Source organism: Neomonachus schauinslandi, chromosome 9 (assembly GCF_002201575.2).
Source record: "Neomonachus schauinslandi chromosome 9, ASM220157v2, whole genome shotgun sequence".
In the NCBI taxonomy this organism is placed as follows: domain Eukaryota; kingdom Metazoa; phylum Chordata; class Mammalia; order Carnivora; family Phocidae; genus Neomonachus; species Neomonachus schauinslandi.
The window spans coordinates 10,517,107-10,542,803 of NC_058411.1; the positions used below are offsets into that span (position 1 = coordinate 10,517,107).

General features: G+C 38.3%; 1 protein-coding gene across 1 annotated transcript in view; it reads right to left on the bottom strand.

Moving 5' to 3' along the window:
* The window catches only part of UNC79 (unc-79 homolog, NALCN channel complex subunit), a 239,203-nt gene that overhangs the window by 193,624 nt on the left and 19,882 nt on the right, over positions 1-25,697 (bottom strand). Inside the window, 2 exon segments of the mRNA XM_044918006.1 lie at positions 2,111-2,415; positions 9,016-9,136. Coding sequence (XP_044773941.1) covers positions 2,111-2,415; positions 9,016-9,136 — 426 coding nt within the window.

A 25,697-nucleotide genomic window follows, 5' to 3' on the forward strand; every position in this document is an offset into this window, starting at 1 on the left:
CCCGTGAGGACAGAGCCTCTAGCCCTAGGGCAGTGGTTCTCAAACTCAGGATACAAAAGAATCACCCAGAGAGTTCACTGAAAATCTCAATCCTTGGGACACACCCCTCAGCGATTCTTGTTCCTAAATCCTAGGTTGGGACCCAGAATTAATTCCATGTTCAAGCTCCCTCAGGGATTCTGATGTGGTTGAGAAACACTGCTTTACTGCTTTTTAACCCCTAAGGGATAGTCTACTGAGGTTTTTCCTCTCTTCTAAGCTCTGTTATGCAGAACAAGAACACAGTGTATAGAGAACAGTGAAGAGTAAAGCCGCAACATAGTTGTGGGTATAAAAGCAAATATACAAATACTTTATGTTAAAAAAAAAAAGAAGATAGTAGGAAGGGAAAAATGAAGAGGGGGGAAATCGGAGGGGGAGATGAACCATGAGAGTCTATGGACTCTGAGAAACAAACAGGGTTCTAGAAGGGAGGGGGGTGGGGGATGGGTTAGCCTGGTGATGGGTATTAAAGAGGGCACATATTGAATGGAGCACTGGGTGTTATACGCAAACAACGAATCGTGGAACACTACATCAAAAACTAATGATGTAATGTATGGTAATTAACATAACACAATAAAATAAAATTTTTTTTAAAAAGCAAATATATAAATCATGCCCCCTGAAATCGTCATAATTTAACATATTAATCGCAGTTAAATGGGTTGGGAGTTACCAAACTGAATACTTTTATCTTAATCCAGGGGCTCTCACACAGTGGCCCATCCCAGGACCAGGCAGGTCTATAGTAACCTCAGGACTGGTTGTCATAAAGGAAAGGTACTGACGAGCCCACCACCACCACCACCACGGTAGGCTCTGCCAGTCTTATGTTCAAAGAGTCATCTCCTTTAAGTTCTGAGTGGGGATGGGATCCCAGTAAAAGTGACCAGGCTTAAACAGCTACAAAATGATACAACAGGCAAATTTACAAATCTGTACATTTTTAAATATTTACTACAATACAGAACTGTAAATATAAGAAGAAACAAATTCAATAATCATTATTTCATCATTTTTATGGAAGGAGATTTTTTTTTAATTTTTTCATTAGGAACACATCTTACTAAATAAAGCATTAAGTATTCTCTTACAAGAGTTAGCCCCAACTCAAAGGTAAAATAACCGCCATGACCCACCCACTTCCCAAATTCCAATTTTTCTATACAGTGAATCTTTGGTTATTGTATTTCCAGACACCAAATTATCAGTGCTTTAAAGTTAAAACAACTGATGTTTTAAACATTCATTCTCTGCAAAAATCCCTTCTCTTATTGCATGGGTTTTCCATGTGATTCTCAAAAATATAATAATGATAGTTAAGCAAGAGACATTATGATATTATTGTACTCCTTTTTATGGGTTAGAAGAATCTGGTAAGCAAGTAAGATAATGAAATTGACTAAAACACACTGTAAAAAGGGAAAGCATTAAGAAAAGAAGCATGCTCTTAATAGAAGCACTACTAATACTGTATAGTAGATACCATATACAGCTTAGAGCATCACTACACACTCTACCAATGGCCAACATTTTGTAATAACTATCGACGGTTAGTGAAATTTGGAAGAATTCTTAGAGATTTCTCCTTATCGAATATCCTGTGTTTAAAAGACAGGAAAAATAAGTCCCACTGAGATTCTGTGATTTGCAACCCCCCCCCAAATCACAGAATTAGTCAGTGGATTTGACCTGCTCTTTGGACTCCACTTCTTATATTTCATGGTGGGGGGGGGGCAAGTTTCTAAATCTTAGCCCACAGGTCATAATTTCAAGACTCTCCATGACAAGCAGATCAGGAGAAAAGAGGTCAATTTCCGTCAGAGCCTGACTCCTCTCTCCAGCCCATTCCCCCCAAATGTAGGTCCATCTGGGTAACATCCCTCTGGCCATAAGAGAACAAAAACAACAACAAAAAAATGACAGGATGGGAAACATCATATTTAAGTTTCTGTGTAAGAAAGGCTTTAGCCACACAAAGATCTTTCAAGCAATTTACTCCAATAGCAAGTCTCCAGCATCCATAAACATACATGGACATTCTCAAAGGTTCTGATTAAATGCTCACCGTGTTGGCCATGCTGTAGTAAAGGAACTAGATCCAGGAGAGTCACCAAAGTCACGTAGAGGCCTTGATAGTCCAAAGAAGGGTAGTCTGACAAGTGAGCATCACGACTTTGCAGGCCGCGTTCAGAGGGAGCATCTCGCAGGACGCTGTAAAGGAGGGAGCGAGTAACAGTAGGGTTGATGGAACTGACCTGCGGTCTTAGAGATGGGGTGAGTGGGAATGGCACAGGAAAAAGACACATGGTCATGGGCACTGTCAAATTGGAGGCATCTTGGTTTTCCTTCTTCCCTGTGCGGGACAAAATGCTGTTGGGGGGACAAGGAAAAAAAAAGAGACAACAAAGACACAAAGAACAGCACATTACATTGAAATGACACTCTAAAACAAATAATAAAACTCCAGATATATCCCACATAAGATGCAATTGCTACACCAGCAGTGTCTACAAATCGAGTATGGGTCACATAGCTTCATGCTCACAGAGATAACCAATAACGCAAGGTCTCTTTTGTGGAAGTTGCATTGCATCTCATGTGTTATCTGGTTAGTAAGGAGCAAAAATATAAAAATGCATGTTTCAGTGCCAAACCCATGTTTTACAGTTTATCAATTTGGTGAAGGAGAGGTTTCCTCGAAGGAAAACCAGTGGCTTCATCTAATGAGTTAGGGCTTCTATTACTAATTAAAACGAGATTTCAAAGCAAAGGAAGTTTTCAGCAAGACTGTCTTAACCGGGTAAGCAAAAACCTGCAAAATATAGGTATGGCACTTGCAGAAACATGTTTTAGCAAAGAATAAACATGTGTGTTTATTAAGAAAGTCTTAAAAATCACATGTTTATTGCATCAAAATAATGTCTATATGTATATTATGATACTGTTTCATGACATTCTGTCAGTATCATTTGAGATAATGAAGTTTAAACAGGCATATGAATTTAGAAATAATACATATTTCTAAAATGTTAACTAAACTACATTGGAAAAGCTATAAAATAATATATAGTAGATGGTCCGTAGCATTATGTTTGTGAACTAATGATAATGGTTATTTATGTGTGTTTTTTTTTTTTTAATTTTGCATGTTGGGGAGGAAACATTTTATTCTACGAATACAAACAGTGGTTTATTAAATAGTTACCTTCAAAATTCTAAAGACTAGGCAAGCAGTATCTTTCATATAGCTGCACATCATACAATAAGATCTCATATATTACTGCTGCTACTTACGTTATTATTCAACAAAACTCACTAAACACTAAAGGAAAGATAATTTAGAAAGTTAAAAAAAAGTTTAATGGGAATAAAAATAAACTCTAGAAATAAACTGGCTTTCGTTTAGCCTTCCTTTTTAAATGAAAACCTTTTAAGTAAAAGCGATAAAGCAGAAGAGTTGTTAATTTAAAAATAGAACAAATGACTGCTTTGGCCAGATATTTAGGTTTTTTAAGTTAGGTTATACTATTTATCATTAAAGACAATAGCTTTACATTATAATGATAGTATCTGCTGCACTTACAAAGTGCTTTTATATAGTACACTTACATGTTAATCAAAATAGATAACAATTTATAAATGTTTCATTACATAAAAATAACCTCGTTTTACACTTAACTCTGTGCATCAAACATTACTAAGTTCTTAGTTAATGGTATTACATTTACCATTGCACAGTGGTGTGAAGAATTGGTTAGTGTCAAGCATGCTTGCTATTTCAAATTTACATTTATTTCTATTTACTCTTAGTGCAAAATATGTTACAAATGTAAGAAAAATGACTACATGCTTTTTATTTTCCATGTGCCTAATTTACCTCGATTTCCTTTGTCTTCTGTTACCCAATGTCCAGGGAAAAACAATTAATAATAATAAAGATAGTTTCAGAATAGTCATGTAATACTTCTTAGCAAGAAATAACTTAAGATTTAGTGTAATTTTTTTTTTACTTTTAAAGGGATTAAATTTACCTTGTTTTGTGTGTGATGTATTTAACTTAAAGTAAGCTTATGATTTACAATGGGATAATATCAACATTCTAGTACCATCAGATTTTCCATCAGACTTTATACTTTCCTCATATAACTTGATTACTCCTAAAAGTACCACCTTTAAATGTTATATTCTTGATAAGCCCAGTCACCAAAAATCTGTTTTAATCCTGTAGGATTCTAGCCCACTGAAAATTCCTTTAGAATCACAACAGATATAAGTCAGAAATATTATTTCCCAAACTTCAGCCCTAAGTTAGCCTACTACCAGCATCATTTCAAAATTACAAGATGCGGATCTTATAGAAGTGATATAGAAAAACAACATTTGCCTTAAAGAATAAAATCAGCTATATATCATATATTAATGCTGTCCTTTAAATTAAGTACAGTTCTGTCATCAGATTTTTCCTTGATGGGGGAAATACAGCACATTATTATTTTTTCAAGTATACTTTAGTATTGTTCCAAAGTTTGATATAATTTAACAGACTAGTCAAATAAACTTTGGAGACTCTGTTTTGGTATTTTTCCCTTCCTGTATACGTGGGGTTCCCAAATGATAGCAGCAACAAGTTCATACATGCAGGGAGGGAGAATGTCAGCATTGAAACAGTAAAACTTCTCTCTCACTGCCTCTAGATTTAATAAGTAGGTGAAGTTGAGAAAAAAATGGCTGAAGATGAGTTATCCATGAAACCAGTTTTAAATTACCATTCATGTTTCAATGTAAGGAAATGTTTTCATTTGTGGAAAAACTAAAGAAGGGCTCATGAATCAATGTACAATGCATTGTGATTTTATGATGTTTTGTGAAGTTTATTCAGAAAAAAAAAAAAACTTATTTCCCCAACCAAACTGTCTAACTTGGGAATGATAAAACCATCTACCCCAACTAAAGTTCTTCCCCAGAGGTCTGTACAGCCAACCAAAAAGAATACGAAGAATGCCCTGCTCAGAAGAGTTTGACCCAGCAACCAACTTTTCACCTTTCCTTTTCCCTCCTGAGATCCTCTTTATATCAAACATTTACTTCCAACATCAAGAGGAACCAAGAGAAGAGGACCCCTGTGGGTATGGAGAAAGATGAGAAGTTGCCCTGAGGTATTTATAGCACAGAAAATTAATACATCAATAAACTTTCTATAAGATTATGAATTTTGACATTTGAGTTGAATCTCTCTACTGTCAGCAAAATTTACTTGACCATGCTATGCTCTAAAGCTACTCTGTGGACCTCAAATCAGTAATTGGAAGGTCTATGTTTTCTTCCTAAGCAATTAAAAATTACAATTCAATTAAGATTTTTGAACTGAGACTAGAATCCCTTTTCAAAACATATCAAACATTTTCTAAAGAGTTAGCGACAAGTAGCTTTCCCCAAACTTAATGATTTTTAAAAAGATTTTATGTGCTAGCAGCTTGAATGGCACCAGCAGAGAGATCTGGGGGAAGGAATTCCAAAAGACCATATGAGATAGAAAGATTGGAAACCTTTAAATATTCTGCCAGGTAAGAGACAAGATCCTTAAAAAAGACCTTAGATTTTAAATATGGCCCCGGAATGTTTCCAATGTAAAATGGACAGACTCCTCTGTAGTGAGGGGGGCTTAAAGTAGACGATCTTCATAGGTCCTTCTAATAATAAAAGCAAACAAAAAACTAAACTCTGAAGTTGTGTGTAAACTGTGTGTCTGTTCCCATACTTAGGTCCCTGCTAAATGAAAATGAGTACAACTCAGCACTCAGACTTTTACCCGGTATGCCAGGTCACTGGTAGATGAAGTAAATGCTCTAGAGGGATTGCTGCAACGGATGAAATTTGGACGAAAGTCAACTCAGTTCAGCAAACATTTGTTGATTCTCTTCTGAGGACCAAACTCTGCTCTAGGCTCAAGGGTTAGTAAGATGAATAACACACAGGACTCACCTTCTCCTAACTAAACCCCATGAACTTTAATGTGAGTCTAATTAAGAGCTAAGTGGACATATGTGGACTATTCAATGCTGATACAATCAATTATGGTAACATAATCTCTCCTCTCCTGCACATTAAATTAATTGAAGTTAAACACCTAGGCTAATCTCTGCCTTTGGGAATATATACAAAACTCTATTGAAATCAGTAAGAGTTATGTGCCATGCATGAAAACCACAGGACTATTACTCTAAAAATGCGATCCTGACTCAAATGAAGCAGCTGGTACTTCGGGTTACAGATTTTAATCAAAATAATAATAATTCTGACTTCCTTGAGAATATCCAAACAGAAAGACAGACAGTTACTCTGTGAGAATTCATCTCTAATTCTTTCTTCCTGTTTCTTTTCAAGAATCTGGATTCTGAAGGCTAGAAGTGTTTCCGAATGTAAAAATCGTCAAAAATGCAAAGGGAACCTATCTTGTTAGTGAGTGAAAATCTTACCACACCAAATACCCAGACCATCTCATTTGTCTTGAACTAATAGTGTAAATAAAATGAAGAAATATAAATATGACTGGCATGGATATATATACCACCAGTGAAAGTAGTCTATCATAATTTGGTCCAATATGCGGGACAAGAGTTTTAAGTTCTATATTTCCAGTAAGCAAAAGAAATGAAAGAGTTTTGAGTTGTTTTTTTTCGTTGTTGTTAATGCTGAGGTAGGCAAAGAGAAGAAAGAACCTGCATTGGGTTCAGCCCAAGAGTTGAACCTATAAGTACTAAAGTCCAACCCACGACATGTTACCCTGCTTAGGGTTTTCACTCTTCCTCCCACTACATGTGAGTGTGTCCTATAGGCTGTCAACTCTGCTCTGACCTGCTGCTATCCACAACAAATTGCTAAGTGAGAAAAAGAGCTAAAACATCTGGGAATTGAAATACTGTCCACGTCACTTTAAGTATAGCTCAATTTAACTTCCAAAAAGTTGGCAAGTCTTTGCAGGAAGCACTTCCTTTCCTCCCTTAATCTCAAGGACAGCCGAAACTAGGCTATGGACTCAGAATGGATGCTGGTATTCCCAAAGGCCAAACCCAAGTTTTTATGAAGAGAAGTGTCTCTATCCCATGATAACTAGTAGTACTAGGGAGAGGCAGTGTCGTGTAATTATTGAGTGTGTGTTCTGTGGATGAGGACCACGAGGGTCCAATGCTGGTTCCAACACTTACTAGATATGTACCTTTGAGCAGTTTATTAAACCACTCTATGCTTTAGTTTCATTATTTGTAAAATGGGCGTAAGACTACACTCATTTCATAGAATTATTATAAGGGATTATATGAGATGACATGTAAAGCACTTAGGACAATGCTTAACACCTATAATTACTGGTATTATCACACACTATGGCTATGATAATGATGATAATGGCAGCTATTTTGTTACTATTACATTAGGAGTAGTTGCTGATGCGGTCTCCCTTTGAAAATGGACTCAGCTCAATTGCATAGAATCTTCTCCAACAGCTACTTGAACAAACTACCTTAACATCAGTGTTACCATTAAAATGTTATCACCCATGATCATATCCAGAGATCCATCACTCAAGAAAATGGAAACTTCATGTCTTGCAAACATGACTTCAGTATCCCAAATTTCCCAACCTTCTGACACAATGACAAAGACTTAAGCAGCAGGCTTCAAAGTGCCAATGGGAACCTCAATTTCTTTGCAAAGCGAATTCAGACTTTGCTTCCTACTAAAAAATGGCTCTCACTTTGCAAACTCCCAGAATTTGTGATAAAAGAAAGCACCTGCCATTGAAAACCCTGACCTCAATGACAAAAAGGAGAATTCAAAAGAGCAGAGTCAGATGCTTGGTGTATACACTTAAGCAGATTATCACTATGAAAACTGAACAAATGCTTTCCCCTGCAATTTGAAAAGAAGAGAAATCGCCCCTAACAAGGTCCTCGACTTAGTGGGCAAGTATGAAATCCATGAATCTGATAAACAGAATCCCTTTAAAAGAGAACAGGGACACCAAGGGTTCTAAAGAAGACAAGGTATTCCAAAGAATGAGAAACAAAGAGCAGGGCTGCAGAAGATCGGTAGCTGACTTGATGGCATGAAGCTTCTTTCTGCAAAGCTGAGCCTCGGTCCACTGGGACCTCCAGGACCACCAGGGCCACGCCCCTCATTCCCCACTGGTGTTCTGTCCTGAATCCCCATCTCACAAAAATGCTACTAAGAAACAGTAGCAAGTCAATTTTTGTGTTTCCAAAAATCAGATCTGGAGCGTGAAGATCATGGTCACTAATGGAGAGACCGAGCCTTAGAATTTAATGGAAAGGGAAGTGCTCCCCTCCCTTCTTAGCAGTGATTTCCCAAACACCTGAGTGGCTCCCCTCCATCCCCTTGTTTTTCCTAATGAGAACTGTGAAGGAGATAGTTGCTTCCCATCTCTGTGTCACAGTCAAAGCGGCCAGGATGTGTTTCCCTATCCTTGTCCCGCACAGCGTGTCCACATCAATTGTCAAGCATGTTGAACGCTTGAAGTGGCGCAGATGGTTATTTCCATAGATCGTACTTCAAGAAATAGGAAATACTACAGATGAACCTAAAACGCTACTTAATTCTGGTTTTCTTGAAGACTGTCTCCTATTCTTAATTTTAGCAACGTAAATTCTCCTTCCCACCCCACTCTATGTTAGTGCCACACACAGAATCTTTTATCACTGTACAAATCTCTTGAGAAGATGTAAAATGAGGGAAAGCAGACTGTAGCCATGCAACCCATTCTTTTTTTCCAGTTAGGTCTGTGATCTGATCTGCTGTATACACCCAGAGAACCTGAGTCCAGACTCTTCTGGCAGAGCACAAGAAAACAGAAGGCCCTTCAAAACTTTTGAGTTCGGTAAAAGTTTAGGTCCCAATCAATTCAGCAGTACTACCTAATAATTCTTCCGAAGTACAGGATATTTTAAAGCTTACCTTAACAAGGTCTGAGAAAAGTATTTCAGGGTGTTTGCAATATCTGTCCCTGAAGGTACAGGATAAATGTTGTGAAGAACCCGGTTATGATATTCCTGTAAGTACCGGATCTTGGAAGCAACTAGATAAAAGCAAAACAAAACAAAACAAAAAAAAGAAAAATCATCTTGTAATATGTATTAGGTACACAGTTTGTTGAATTTTTTTAATGATTAGATACAGGAATTTAATTAATATTTTATGGAAAATATGTTAAATTTTTACTGGAATTCCATGATAGAAACCATTTAAAAGACCTTTAATTTCTTATCATTGTATTAAGCACACAAAACTTTTTTAGTTATCTGGCTTAATATCCTATTCACAAATTAATCTATTACTTTTTTTTATCACTAAGAAAGGCAGTACTCCAAATCATTTTATAATCACCCCCCAGTTAGCTTATTATTAGCAATATAATAATAGATATAAATCTCTGCCACCAGAGAATTATATTTAAGATTGCTGAACTAAAACTGAAGAAGAAAACTCAAAGGTCTTTCAACAACACTCCAAAAATCCTAAAATATAATCTCTTGCACAATGGCATCAGTCAAAACCAGATTTTTAACTCAATCAGTGATCATAAAAGCATGTAGCGTATTTAATGAATATTTGAACTGTGAGAATATGTTAAGAGGAGAGTAACTTGGTGAGTATTAAGTAAGAATACAATGATTGGGTGGTAATAAAAATATAAAAAATGCATGTCACATTCTTCTTCCAAGGAGTTTCATAAATTAGGAGACTTCCTAATAGCTTTTCTGAGCATGGCTGCTCAGATCTTCAAGATTCAGGAGGGACTAAATGGGCTTGTTTAACCTCCTAGACCTACCTGGAGTCACCAGCATTGTCCACATTCCTGACCTGACCTTTGACCTGGCTGCAGTGAATGGCCCAGTTCTAGTCACTCCTCTTTGCAAATCCCAAGGGGCCATGATGATCACCGTCTCTCAGGTCTCCTCTTCCACAGAGCTCTCAACACTGTCCATTTTGTCCTTTCAATCTTTACGGCTACAAGGGAGCCTTTTAGGTGGTATGGCTCACTGTCAGCAGTTAACAGAAGACATATCAAGTCCTGGAGAAGCAAGATCTTGCTGTTCCCAACAGCCCATGGAAACAAGCTCCTGGATGCATTCTAACTGTAATCCTGGCATAAGCAACTTAAGAAAAGTCAAATGCTTTTGACAGGTGTGGGACGTAGAATCACAGAATAATGAAATATCAAAACTGGAGGGACCTTAGGGGCCTTTTCCCAAAACCATTTCATTTTAAAGATGGGGAAAATGAGGCACATAGGTTGTAAATGGCAGAGCTAGATCAGAACTTACACCCTCGTCCCCATCCTGTGCTCCTTCCACTGTGACATACTCTAGAATACAACTCTCAGATGAAGTCAATATGAAGATAGCGGGTGTTCGCTGCTTGATATCAAAGCAATTCAATTCCCAGCTGTTACTAGGTTAATCATTGATTCTATATCCCACATATACCATTGATCAAATCTACCTTTTCTCCCTCCTACTCCCTGCACTACTTCTATAATATGGTTAGCACTTCCCCACAAAAATAAGGCTAGATTCCAGATAATAATACCTTAAGTTTGTATAGCACATCACCTCTGAAGAAAGCAACAAGTTTATATCCATTGTCTCAACGAACCCCAAAAGTATTTGGTTGTAAATAACTTTTTTCCTGAGATAAGGTAAAAAGAAGTGATACTTGAAACTCTTTCAATGACATAATTTATAAAAACCCATTTTCTTCTCAGTGTTTTTGATCTCCGCGCTGTTCACCACCTTTTAAAAAATCATATGACAGGGAACCCCCATATTAAGTCCCAGATATTTGAGATCTGTGCTAAACAGCACATGCTTTCTGCTCACCCACCATCACAGTAATGCTTTGTTACTATGACTTTCCTCCAGCTTTAATATTCAGCAGATTTCTGTCAAGTATTTCAAGAATACCATTAATCATTCCACCACCTAAAAAAGGTGTTGATGGTACAGGCTGTGGACAATAAACTCATGTGAAGAAAAAAGCCATAGATCCCAAACTCAATGCTTGCTCATAATTCAAGAGCTACAAAACTGTCACTACACAACAATGACAAGCATTCAAAACTGTGTGTGAAATGAATGAATATTCTTTTTAAAGTTCCTTTTGTTAAAATGCAGCAGTGGCTCCTTTCAACAGGTATCCAAACATGCAAGGGAGAGCAGAGATAAGAATCACTCCCTACTTTGAGACCTCTTAATATTTTACAAATGTCACATTGCATTGTCTTTATTTACTTACCTGTTTGTTTGCTATACCAGGTTGTCAGTTTCTTGAAGGCAGAAACTATATCTGACTCCTGTCTCTATCCCAAGCCTAACACACTGCCTGGCACTTGGTAGGTACTTGATATATTTGCAGGATAAATGAACAAATGAATTATCACTTTGATAATACCCCTTATCGCTGGGGGGAGGGGAGTTCTGCATATATACATCTCTGTCTCCCACACTAGATTGCTGACTTTTTTTATTCCTATGCCAGACATCTAGGAGATGGTCAATAAATAACTGACTAGTGAAGATGGAAACAGGGGAGAAAGAAGAAAAAAGATAGTGATGAGTAATCATGAAAGACAACTTCCAGAACCGGCTGGAAAAATGCTCAAGCTAATTTTTACATTGGCGAATGCAAAAAAATCTTAGCAGTGGTAGATTTATTTAACTTTCATGTTTTCAACTATTGGAGAACATCCAGAAAGGTCCCTGACATACAGTAATTTGTAATTGTGCTGAGGATGTGAATAGAACTCATTTACCTTTCAACTTTGTACACACACACACACAAAATGGTCATTTGGCTGGTTGCTAAGCTCATGTGAGCAACCAGCAGCCTCACTGCAGCACAGAGGTCTTATTCTTTACTCAACAATATACCTGAATATTGCTGCAGAAGCTCAGATAATTGAGATATAAGCAAATGATCTCCAAGCTCAACTGACCCCCAGACTACCTTTCTCTAGTAAGCTCCTTCTTCTACCCTCTCCAATTACTGTTTCATCCCTCTCCATATTTTCCAAAACTCCCCCATACCCACTATTTTCCTTACACTTTGTTATGGACTGTTATGGACTGCGTTGTGGCCCCCACCCCCAAAATCATATGTTGAAGGCTTAATGTCAAAACCTAAGGCCTTTAAAGTGGTGATTAAGTCAAAATTAAGACCCTTAGAATAGACTCTAATCCAGTGTGACTGGTCCCCTTATAAGAAGACATTAGGATACAGGAGAGACACCAGGGATCCGTGTACACAAAGAAAAGGCCATGTGAGGAGAGGGAAAAGGCGGCCATCGGCAGGCCAAGGAGGCAGGCCTCAGGAGCAACCAAACATGCTGACACCTTGGTCTTGGACTTCTGGCCTCCAGGACAGCGAGAAAATTAATTCCTGTTGTTTTTGCCACCTAGTTTGTGGGGCTCTGTGATGGCAGCCCTAGCAAACTGACTAATACATCACCACAAAGGAAATCCTCCAAGAGTGTAAGTCAGAGCTGAGTCCAAGCTCTGAAATCAAACAGTTCTGGATCAAGACTTTGGCTCTACCTCTACTTAACCCCCGTTTCCTCAACTGTAAAATAGGGATAATCATACCAACCAATTCGCAGTACTGAATATTGTGAATATTAAGTCCCTGTGCCAACCACTTAGCATAGTACCTAGTACATACTCAACACAGAGCAGACAGCAAAGCTTACCCGCATCTCCTTCTTTCCTTTTCCAATTAAACTTCATCAATGGGACCACTAGTGCTCTCCCTCCTACTAAGTCATGTCCATAAGCATTCAAATAAACTCTATAGAGTGTCCCTTGTTAAAAGGAAACAAAAGCCTCTCCCTTGACATTCCCCTCCAGCACTGGCCTCTCTCTTCAGAGCCAAGATTATAATGAGTTGTGTACACTCTCATTCTCCATCACTTCTAATTCTTCTACTCACTCCAGTCAGTCATGCCCCTCCACCACTGCACTGAATCCCCTTCTCCCGCCATCATATGGAGCCTCCATGTTGCCAAATCCAATGGGCACTTTCCAGTCATCATTTTACTAGGCCTTTCAACACATTCCATACAGCCAATCCCTTCCTCCTTGACACTCACCCCCACATTCTCCTAGTCTTCCCCCTCACTGCTCCACTGCATCCTTTCAGGGAGCATTGCTTGATGTTTAATGTCAGAATCCCTCAAGGCTCAGTCCTAGACTCTCTGTTCCTCTCTCTCTCCAGATTCTCTCCACAGCCAATCTCATCCATCCATAGTGCCTGCAGCACGATCCATGCCAACGACTCTTAAGTGTGTATCTCCATCCCAGACGGGTAGCTCTTCTGAGTAACAGACCTCATCTATTCAATGTCTCCCCTTAGTAAGGTAAACATGCTCCACACTGAACTCTTATCTCATCCCTTACCCCTCAAAAAACCAACCCCACCATCTATGCAATCTACCTAGTCACTCCAACAAAGTATTCTGAAAATCATCCTTGACAGCTCCTCTTCCCTCTCCTCACACCCTCAACCCAACCTGTCACTAAGTCCTATCAATGCTACCACCAGAACATACCTCCAATCTGTTTTCTGTTCTTTATCTTCACTATCATTACTGGGCACCATCATCTCCCGATCAATTGTGAAAGCCTCCTTACTCATCTCCCTAGTTCTCTCTTGCCTCTCTCCAGTTCCTTCTCCTCAGAGCAGTCAAAGGGACCTTTCCAAAATATAAGCTACTGCATGCAAATCCTTCAATGGCTGCCCATTGCCCTCAGAACAAAATCCAAAATCCTTAACATATTATACCAGGTCCTTGCCTACTTTCCAACTTCATGTCATACCTTAAGAGCCAGACATATTGGTTCTTGCCCCAGTTTTCTGAACTGGTCAAAGCTACTTTTTTGCCTAAAAACCTTTATATGTGCTTGTCCCTCTTCCTAGAATGCTTTTCCCTCTACGTCTATCTGGCTAACTCCTACTTCTACTTCAAGGCTGACTTAAACTATCGCTTCCTCATGGAGGTCTTTGCTGACTTCCCTGTCTAAATGGATTCCCTTTCCTCCACCCTCATTTTGCTCCTTCATAACACCCTATTCTTTTTTCTTCCACAGTAGTTAGCACAACTTTTAATACTCATTTGGGTGATGTTTTACTGTCTCTCCCAAGTGGATAGTAGGCTCCAAGAACTATGTCTCTTGTTCTGCATTATATACCCCCAAGTGCCCAGTGGATGTTGAAGTTGCTAGGTCCTAGAAAGGATGAAAGGAAAGAAGGGAGGGAGGGGGACAGTGGCTTTTCCCACTGATCAAACTTTATTTCTTTATAAAAATAGCCAAAAGGCCAACTGTTAAAGCTGTGATGAAAATAAAGAAAACATGAAAAGGAGTCTGAGAAAGTGATGAAATTTATCCAGGCATACATGCGTCTAATCTCTGCTCTGATGTTTCACTACATCCCATCCCCACCATTTCCTAGAAGCTTTGCTACATGTTGAGAGAAAGAGCCACAAAAGCAAAATTTGGTCATTCATTTTAGGCAGGGATATAAAAATACTTTAACAAAACTGGGATCATATATTAGTTTTAAATCATTTTTTCTTTAAATCTTAAGCATTTTCCTATGTCACTAAGTATTTTTAATAGCAACCCATTCCTATTTTTAAATTTGTATCAGTCTATGCTTATTATCATAAAAGTAAAAAATTCAGGTAAGTCCAATGAAAAAAAATAAAAATTATCTAAAGACCCACTACTCAGAACTATGGTTAACATTTTGGTGTTTATCCTTATAGGAAATTTTCTCTGCATAAATACACATTTACAAAATTGGGATTAGACTGTATATAGTTATAGAATCTGCTTTTCTCGCTTTCCATATCAGAAATACATTTCTACATGATTGTTTTAATGTACGTACATTTTATTTATGTAAGTAAATTATAATTTTTTTTCACCGATCATCTATCTGTGAGATTTGGGGTTATTTTCACTCTTCTAGTCAATGTTGTACAGAATATCCTTTCAAACACGTGTACAAATCTTTAGCTATTTCCTCAGAATACATTTTTAGTCACAGAGTTGCTGAGTCAAACAAGAAATACTCATTGTGAAGTGTTTGATAGGGGGGTTGCCTGGGTGGCGCAGTTGGTTAAGCGCCCGACTCTTGGTTTCAGCTCAAGTCCTGATCTCGGGGTGGTGAGATCAAGCTCTGAATCAGGCTCCATGCTCAGCAGCACAGAGTCTGCTTGAGATTCTCTCTCCCTCCCAGTCATGCTCGCTCACACTCTCTCTCTCTCAAATAAATAATTTTTTTAAAGCTGTTCAGGGGCGCCTGGGTGGCTCAGTCAGTTGAGTGTTTGCCTTCAGCTTAGGTCATAATCCCAGGGTCCTGGGATCAGGCCCCACATCAGGCTCTCCACTCAGAGGCGAGCCTGCTTCTCCCTCTCCCTCTGTGATCTCTCTCACTTTCGCTCTCTCCTCAAATAAATAAATAAAATCTTTAAAAAATAAATAAATAAATAATTTTAAAAAGCTGTTGGTAGGAACAGAGGCACTTCCCTTCAGAAAGACTGTTTCTCTTTATACACCAGTCATGTACATATGAATAATAATGAACAACATTTACTGAATGTCCACTATTCATCAGGTGCTCCATACATATTATTTTTTATCTTCACCATAACCTTTTGGAGTGGTTTTTATCACTGAATAAACCAAAGCTCAAGAGTAATTGACTCGACCAAAGGCACAAGCTAGTAAGTGGTAGACCAGTTAGTTTCACTGGCTATAAGCCAGGCTTCTCCACTGGGCCCCAGTCTTCTTTAATTACTTTTACTAGCTTAATAATATTTAATTTTATGGTGTAGCATGAAATATTACTACTGCCCCTATTTCACTGTTTGATGACTGTGCTATGCCTAGTATTTCATTAAGGAACACTACAGTGAACAGATGAAATATTAACCTAAATGTGTTTTTAAAAAAAAACACACAAAACAGAACTTGTTTACTTCACTGGTCCCACAGTTTTCTCCTTGAAAAATCAAATCTCTATAATCCTTCAAGGCCCATCTTCAGAGTCACACCATTCATGAAGCCTTCTGCTTGACTCCAGCCATTATCACCACTCCCTTTTCTGACTGGTCAGAGCACTCACTATCTGCCTCAAAAATTCCGTCACTTCATTATATAAATTTGTCACTGATAATAAACTGTTCCAGATGGTTCTAAATTAGTTTCATGTCTGCAAACTTAGTAACCCTAACAATACCTTAAGAACTTTGAGGATACAAAAGAAAAAAAGAACTTTGAGGATACAACTGTGTTAAATATCATTTCAAATTCCCTTAGAATTTGTCACAATGCTAGGTGCATAGCAGATGGTCAACCTTAACACAGTGGTTAAAATGGATTAAAAGTTTAAATGTCAACTATGTTTAAATGTCAACTACAAATAAGTCATTTCTAGATAGAATGTGTTTGTGTAAAATGTAAATAATGCAGAATTTTTTTCATGATTTCTTTTTTCGAAAAGATTATTTATTTGAGAGAGAGAGAATGAGAGAGAGTGCACATGAGAGGGGGAGGGGCAGAGGGAGAAGCAGACTCCCCGCTGAGCAGGGAGCCCGAAGCGAGACTCGATCCTGGGACTCCAGGATCATGACCTGAGCTGAAGGCAGTCGCCCAACCAACTGAGCCACCCAGGCGCCCCTCATGATTTCTTTTTCCTCCCATCTCTCATTCAATAGAACTCCAAATAATCATTTCCCTTGATATATTCCAAAAATTTTTAAAGGTTCTTCATTATCATTTGCAGAACTGACTCATTTTTTTCTTCAAACAGGCCGCTCATTTTCCTTTTCACTTGGACCCTAAACACTGTGGGCACCTGTCATGGAGCTATCACAATGTCCTGCGGAGAGCCCTGGAACACAGCGTCAGTTCCCACCTACCCCTAGGTGTGACCTCAAGCAAATCATTTAATATCTCTGAGCATCAGGGGTTCTTGTTTGTTTGTTTTGATTTGTTCTGTTCTGGTTTTGCCAAACAAGAAATTAAAATAATACTTGCCCCACATCCATTACAAAAGCTGGTGATTACTATCCTAGATTTGAAAGCACACCCCCTAATCCCATCTTATTTTTTATTGGTTTCTTCTTCCACTACATAAAGTGCAAGACTTTATGGGTTTGCTGTCATTGCTCCCTTTGAAACAATTCATCTTCTTTTCAGCTAAGCCTTCACTGAGAAATGACAGACATATATAAAGAGGCCTGGACATACTTTACAAATTTGGAATACTGTAAATATTTACCACCATGGTTAAAGTTAAAAATTATGTCTGTGCCTTTTTCATTTCTTCTCTTGATTAGAGTATCAGTAAGGAATCAGATATCCTTCTTATTCATCTTGCATGTCTTAATTCACCATTTTTGTGTCTCCCAGGTCCAGAAGATTCTACTTGTTGGTCCATATGGTTCTATCTATAAATCATCTCTAAATAAAATCTACTCTCTGCTCCAACTACACTGACATCACCTTAATTTAAGCCTGCAAAATCTCCTAGATTATTGCTCTGACATCCAGACTGAAATCCTTACAGTCCCTTTTTCACATGATCTTCCAGAGTCATCTTTCTAAAATGCAAACCTTCCTCATTTCCTGCTGGTTGAAATCCAAACAATTAGCTAGAAGAATCCAACATGGACAGATCCCTGCTCATCTGTCAAGCTTCATCTGTCTTTTCCATATGTATCACACTTCAGCCATAATGACTTGCAAAAACCCCAATTCATAATGCCCTTAACCTTCCATGGTTTTGCACACTAGTCTCTCTACAAGAATGCAATCCATACTTGACTGTTTGGCCAACTCCTAATAATTCTTCAAAGTTCAGCTATAACCACTTCCACTGTAGATAACTAACCCACCCTACCACAAGATGTATCTCCTTTGTGCTTTCCTAAAACACAGGGCTTCCCTCTATCATAGCAGTCACCACTATATGCTATAGTCATTAACTCACTCACAGTCTCCTTCACTAGGCTGTCAGGTCCTGGGGATCAGAAACTGTCTCTTTTATTTTTACATATCCAGAATTTAGTAAGTGTCTGGTTCTAAATAAATGTCTGATGAATGAGAATGAATGAATGAATTCATGTATCACATGATTCTTGGTACAGCAAAGCTGTTTAGAATTTATACTCCTTTCATAGACTAGTTTTGGATCTTGGTTATGATACTAATTCCCTCCCCTTCTTCTTCCTATTTCTTATAAAAAGGACAATTTGTATCACAAGAACTACTGTATCACTTTCTTCCAAAGTCCCAGTTCCACCACTAGCCATTTGGGGATCTGGCTGAAAGGTGACTGAAGGGGGCACCTGGGTGGCTCAGTCATTAAGTGTCTGCCTTCGGCTCAGGTCACGATCCCAGGGTCCTGGGATCGAGCCCCACATCGGGATCCCTGCTCGGTGGGAGGCCTGCTTCTCCCTCTCCCACTCCCCCTGCTTGTGTTCCCTCTCTCACTGTGTCTCTCCCTGTCAAATAAATAAATTAAATTAAATAAAAATAAAATAAGTTTTAAGAAAAAGAAAGCTGACTGAAGGACTGAGGATGGGCTTGTGTCTACAAAGACAGAGAGAGCGTAAAAGAATACTTATTCCAAGAGTGAGAAGGATAGACAGAGAGCCCCACTCTAAAGAATTAACTGCATGAAAAACCAGGCATGATCTTACAATCATGGGACAATACATGCCCTGCTCTCACCTGGCCAGCTCAAGGAACAGAGTCAGGACCAAGAAATATAAATAGTCCTCAGCCTCTGAGTCAGTTTCAACTGGAGATTAGTACTATGTACCTCTAGGTGCAAGAGAGTGAAACACCCTTCATACAGGCACACCCTTAGGAAGGATAACTGGGAAAAATTACTTTAGGAGGAGAACTGGAAAATATACAGGGCCCATTCTATTCAGAATGAGTTAGATTCCCTTCCTCTGCTGCATAAGGACCATGGAGAACTCCCAAGGGCAGCGGTGCCCAGGCTACCCCATTTGAAGACATAATTTGAACCTGTGATACTGGTAAAGATTCAAACTGAGAGAACTTTGGTTGTAAGATAAGGCTATACCAACATACTAGAATTTGGAGTCTTGTCTACTGCCCACTGAGCCTAAATTTAGCCCATCACATTTAAAAGTCCTCATTAGTATCTAACTTCTGTCTATCCTTTATTTTTACATGGAGCTGTTGGAGGTTGGGTTTTGGTCTTTTTGTTTACTTTTTACTATCAAAATTTTAAACACATACAAGTAGAGAGAAAAATAAAATGAAGCCATGTACCCAACACTAAACTTCACTATCATATTTGTTTATTCATCAGATCATTCCACTTATAAATACTTAAGTATAACTGCCAACTAAAAAGACACTTATAATCACAATACTACTATCACATCCAATAAAATTAACAAATAAATCCCTTAATATCAGAAGCCAAACAAGATTTGCAAAAGACATTTCATAAATTCCATCTGCACCCCTTCCTCATTCCCTTCTGGTATCACAACTTCACTGTGCAGTCACCAGGTTCCTAAGGAAGGCTTGAGAACACAGAGAATATGGGCCTGTGGTCTCTGTATTCCATTTCTGCCCCACATCCCAGCTCCTCCAAGCCTTTCATTAATTAATTCATTATACATCTGTAATTTTCTACAGCTACAAAAGTCAACTCAACCCTCTTCCTCACTTCACCCCCAACAACTGGAGTTTTTCCACACAGAAAAAAAGTTCTACTTTACATATAGAAAGATAGAGGAACCAAGAGTTTAAAACATATAGAAAATTAGGGTCAACTAAAACTAAAACCCAGCTGTCATTTTAATTTGGGCTCTTCTACTTACTACCTATGAAAACTCAGGTAAAGTAATGAACTTCTCTGAGCCTCAATTTCCTAACCTATAAAATGGGGATAATGATATCTATCTCACAGGGTTGCTATAAGGATTTTTAAATATTACATAAATAAACTACTTATCACAATGACTGGCACATAACAGACAATAAATCGCTACTGTAATTAGCAGTTACATGTGTGATCCTTCTCCTTTCCCTTTCCCAGTCCAACCAATACTGTGAACCTTAAAATGGAATAACCGGTGGAATAAAGAAAACACAGCAGTGATCTTTCATCAAAAAATCAAGCATAGGGCGCCTGGGTGGCTCAGTTGATTAAGCGACTGCCTTCGGCTCAGGTCATGATCCTGGAGTCCCGGGATCGAGTCCCACATCAGGCTCCCTGCTCAGCAGGGAGTCTGCTTCTCCCTCTGACCCACTCCCCTCTCATGCTCTCTGTCTCTCATTCTCTCTCTCGCAAATAAATAAAAAAATTAAAAAAAAATTATAAAAAAAAAAAATCAAGCATAACCACACACAAACACACACACATAACCTATTACTACATTTGGTATTAAAATCCAGTTTTATATTCAGAGACTTATATTTTTTAAAGAATAAAAATTAAATCTAGCTAATAATAAAGACATTCCAAAATGGAGATGTGGGCAGAACAACTGTTTGGGAGGTCTAGTGAGAAACCAGAGTTCTTCACAAATCCTTGATAAAAGAAAGATCTTTCTTCTTTGAGGAAGGTCATACTCTTCAACTGAAAGCAAAACGTCATAAAGATACAAACGAAGGGTGATGGAAAGGATATACCTATTTAGAGAGCTAAAACAGTCAAATATCCCCTCAAAAGGAAAAAGATGTCAAATGTCACAAATTTCATTGTCTATTTGTCCAAGTATTCACATACTTACATATATGTACTTCAGTCGGTTTTGGTTCCAGGTGGCAAACTTTACCTGGACCTTTCAGCAGACAGGGGAGATCAGTGAAAAACACTCCCATTCTTGGCAAGTGATGCCAACACCATCAACATCATTACATTGTAGATCATCACATTATCATCATCAATTACCTTTAGCATAGCCATTTACACTTTTCAGAGCATTTCCACAGACATTATTCAGTTACATTTTTGAGCAGCTAACTTGTAAGAAACAGTACGTCAGGAGTTGTAGGGAATTTTAGACATCAAGTAAAAGTTAAGCAGCAAAGGGGAAGGAAAAGGTATCAGTATTCTCACTTGTTTATCAGATATTGATTTAACACCCACTATGTGCCAGGCACTTTGAGGTGTGGATAAATAAAAAATAAAAAAGATATAATCCTCATCCCATGGGTCACAATAATCTCAATAATAATTCTAAATTCTGAGTGTTTACTTTGTGACATAAACACAAAAATAATAGTTATATTATTATTATTATTATTCCCATATTACTGATGAGAAAACCAAGGCTCTGGAGAGGTTAAGTAACTTGCCCAAGGTCACATAGGAGATAAATGATAAAGCCACTTTCTGACATGTCACCTATAAAGAGAAACAATTGAACTAGTTGTGGCCCACCATATATTTTTTAGCACATTTGAAAAAAATAGATACATAAAATCATCTAATGCTTTCATGCACAAGTTAGTGAGACCTAACCACTTGCCAAATGGAGAAAGTCTTTTTTTTTTTCCCCATTTGGAAAAAGTCTAACATGAAAATATTTCATTTGCCAGAAATAGGACATTTGTAGTAAAAAAAAGGGGGGGAAACAATTTATTTGAGTCAAAAGAGAATACTGCTGTTCCAGTTTCTACCGGTCAGGAGAGCTTGTTCTAGAAACCATGACAGTCCAACTTCATGGTGTGATGGGGAAAATGGTAAGGGCAGTGAAGTTTCTTCACACTGAGTGTTCCGTGGATGTTAGCAATGGTTTGACATGGAATATGGAGCCCTATTTTAACGCCAATCAAGTTAGATTACAAAAGTTTGTTCTTAAAAGTTTATTGGACGACCTCCTCTCAGATCAAGATTTCAAAACTGAAGAACTTAAGAGGCCAAATTTTAAGTACCTCCCACCCGATCCAAAGAGTGACTCACAAACTTGTACCTTCCTTCTGGTGTGACAAGACATCCGAAGACTGTACTTGAAACTGCCAGAATGAGGGTGGGGAGGATCAGGAGTATTACCGATTTGTTCAAGGAAGTATAAATCCAAACATAGATTTGGCAGATGAAAACTAGAGAATGTTTTAATCTCTCACTGCTAAACTGTACTGAGCTCTCTATAATCATAGATTTTTCAGGAACTAAGGAGCTATTTGGTAGAAATTAAATAATTTCAGAGATATACAGAGGCTGATGACTATGAATCATACTTTAAGTTTCTACATGTAAGTGCAATACTCAAGACATATCTGAATTATCAACCATCTCTCCAATCAAAGTGGCTCCATTGCAAAAGAAAATGATTACACTGAAAATAAATTATACTGCCTAAGAAGATACAGATATCTCAGAATTGCCTAAATAAGATGATGAATTATACACAGCACTGTCTTGAAATGTAAATGTCTGGTTATGTGGGGTAAACTCGGAAATATCTGGGATCCTGCTTTCCTGTTAAAGTACATTGTCTTCTGTGACAGCGCCAAAGTCCAAGCTGAGATTCATGACCAATTGGGAGTTAAAATTCATACATGCTATGACTCAGAATATATGACACCAATACTCAAGAATAATTCAGTCCATCACACAACATTTTCTCTAACTTGACTAAAACTGAGCAACAATTAAATATAAAATCATAACTCTTCAGAGACTCTTTTTAAAACTCTTAAAATTATAACACTTCTTTAGTATTTACTATGTGCCAGGCACTGTTCAAGCATCTTAGCCTTTTAACTCTTGTAAACCTCACAAGTCTATAAGGTAGGTGCTACTTTATTCCCCCTGCTCTTCTTTCTTCTACATATGAAAAAAATGAAGAATTTATTATCAATTTTTTTAAATCATGCAGTCTATATATAATTTGTTCCTTCACTCATTCAGCAAATATTCCTTGGGGGGTCAATGATGTGCCAAATACTGGGGATCTAACAGTACATGAGACAGCTACAGCCCCTGATCTCATAAATCTTATGGTAAAGTATGAATGATAAATCAGGAGGGCAAAAAATTGTTCCAAACATCTATAAAGAAACACACAAGAAGAGAAAAAAAAAGAAAGAAACATACAAGGAGCTACAATAGAAAACAAGGCGACAGGAATGCTTTCTTTACATAGGGTGGTTTGGGAAGTACTCTTCTCAGAAGAGATTATAGGCAAGTTAAGACATAAGAATGAGAAGATGCTGGACATGAAAAAGTGGGAGAAAGTTTCTGGGCTAAGACCACAAAGTGAACACAACATCCAACTCATAACACCTGGAATGCCACCAAACTACAGTAAAAGGATTTTTTTAAAGATTTATTTATTTATAAGAGAGAGAGAGCAAGCAGGGGGTGGGGGGCAGAGGCAGAGGGAGAGAGAGAGAATCCTGAGGCAGACTTGGCACTGAGCACAGAGCCTGACACGGGGCTTAATCTCACCACCCTGAGATCATGCATAACCTGAGCTGAAACCAAGAGTCAGACGCTTAACCAACTGCACCATCCAAGTGCCCGTAAAAGAATTTTTTAAAGACAAGAAGAAAGGGACAATAGGCAACAAGACACACAGCAACATAATTCTGGAAGCTTGAAAGCCAATAGACAAATAACAATTGACTTAGCAGAATCCCAGGCCAGCAGCAGGCAAAGCTGAGAACCAATGATGTGCATCTCAGAATTCCCAAAAGGCACAGAACTGGCAGTACCAGATGGCTCAGGTGCTAGAGGTGTGGGGCAGGAGTGGGAGCTATAACAAGAGGGATTGGCTGAAGGCTATTTAAGAAGCACTTGGGTCCCTACATTTTCTCCCCTACCTCATCTCTGAGAGAGTACCTCTCCCCAGCTCAGCGGATCTGAAGTGTATTGTCTAAAGAGAATTTACACCAGAGGGCCTCTGGAATGGAAGAAACTAAACCTGGCTGAAGACCGAGTAACTGACCTATACTAAGGAAGTATGGTGGCTATATGAAGTGTGAATACAGAACACGGAACCAAACCAACCCCTGCCCCCCAACACCTAGCAGTCAGACCCTCACCTCTTTTTTTTCTCCTCCCTTCTGTGAATCTGACCAATCAAAGAGGAAAGACCTAAAGATAGACTGTGATATGAGGGGCTCCCCAATAAATGGCTCACTGACATGCACAGGTTAGCTTCGTAGCCCCAACTCTTAACCATGAGCAAATAGCAAAGAATGCCCAAGCATCTAACATGGAAGACAGGCCAGAAGGAACAGAAAAATCAACTTGGAGAAAAAGAGTCTATGTAGAAGAAGAAAAGCTTTAAGACTATTTTTTAAAGATTTATTTATTTATTTATTTATTTATTTGAGAAAGAAAGAGAGCACAAGCAGGGATTGGGAACAGAGGGAGAGGGACAAGCAGACTCCCTGCTGAGTGGAGGCAGATGTGGGGCTCGATCCCAAGACCCTGGAATCATGACCTGAGCCAAAGGAAGATGCTTAACCCACTGAAGCCACCCAGGTGGCTCAAAGAAGAAAAACTTAAATTAAAAAAAAAAACTGTTATTACTATCGAAAGATGAGAGACTATACCCATGAATGAATGTTGAGGTGTTATAAAAAAAAAATACACAGAACAGAACAAAACAGAGTTCTTATAAATTAAAAAACACAATCTAGGAAATTAATAATAATTAACAGAAGGCTAAAAGATAGAGTTGAGAAAATTTTCCCAAAGTGCAGCAGAAACTGACAAATTAAGAGAAAAATGATCAATCCAGGAGATCCAACATCAGAATAAAGGAGTTCCAGAAAAAGGCAATAGCAAAGCTGGATGGGTTTAAAAATCATTAACAAGGGGCACCTGGGTGGCTCAGTTGGTTAAGCGACTGCCTTTGGCTCAGATCATGATCCTGGAGTACCAGGATCGAGTTCCACATCGGGCTCCCTGCTCAGCGGGGAGTCTGCTTCTCCCTCTGACCCTCCCTCCTCTCATGTGCTCTATCTCATTCTCTCTCTCAAATAAATAAATAAAATCTTTAAAAAAAATCATTAACAAAATTAGTTAAGAAAATTTTAGAGGGCGCCTGGGTGGCTCAGTTGGTTAAGCGACTGCCTTTGGCTCAGATCATGATCCCGGAGTCCCGGGATCGAGTCCCGCATCGGGCTCCCTGCTCGGCAGGGAGTCTGCTTCTCCCTCTGACCCTCCCCCCTCTCATGTGCTCTCTCTCATTCTCTCTCTCTCAAATAAATAAATAAAATCTTTAAAAAAAAAAAAAAGAAAATTTTAGAAAACGGCAGATTAAAAAGACCCATCACAATAAATAAAAATAGACTCATAACGAGGCATATCATAGTGAAATGTCAGAAACTGGTGACAGAGGAAATATCCTACAGACTTTTAAAGATTTTTTTTTAATTTACATCAGAAATCAGAAGGGCTTTGGATTTCTCAAAAACAATACTGGAAGCAAGACAAATAATGAAGCAGTGCCTTTAAAACTCTGAAAAAAATATTCGCAAAGTAGAATTCTATACTCAGGAAAACTATAAATCAACAATAAAGCATGTTTAGACATTCATGGTTTCAAAAAATGTATTTCCCAT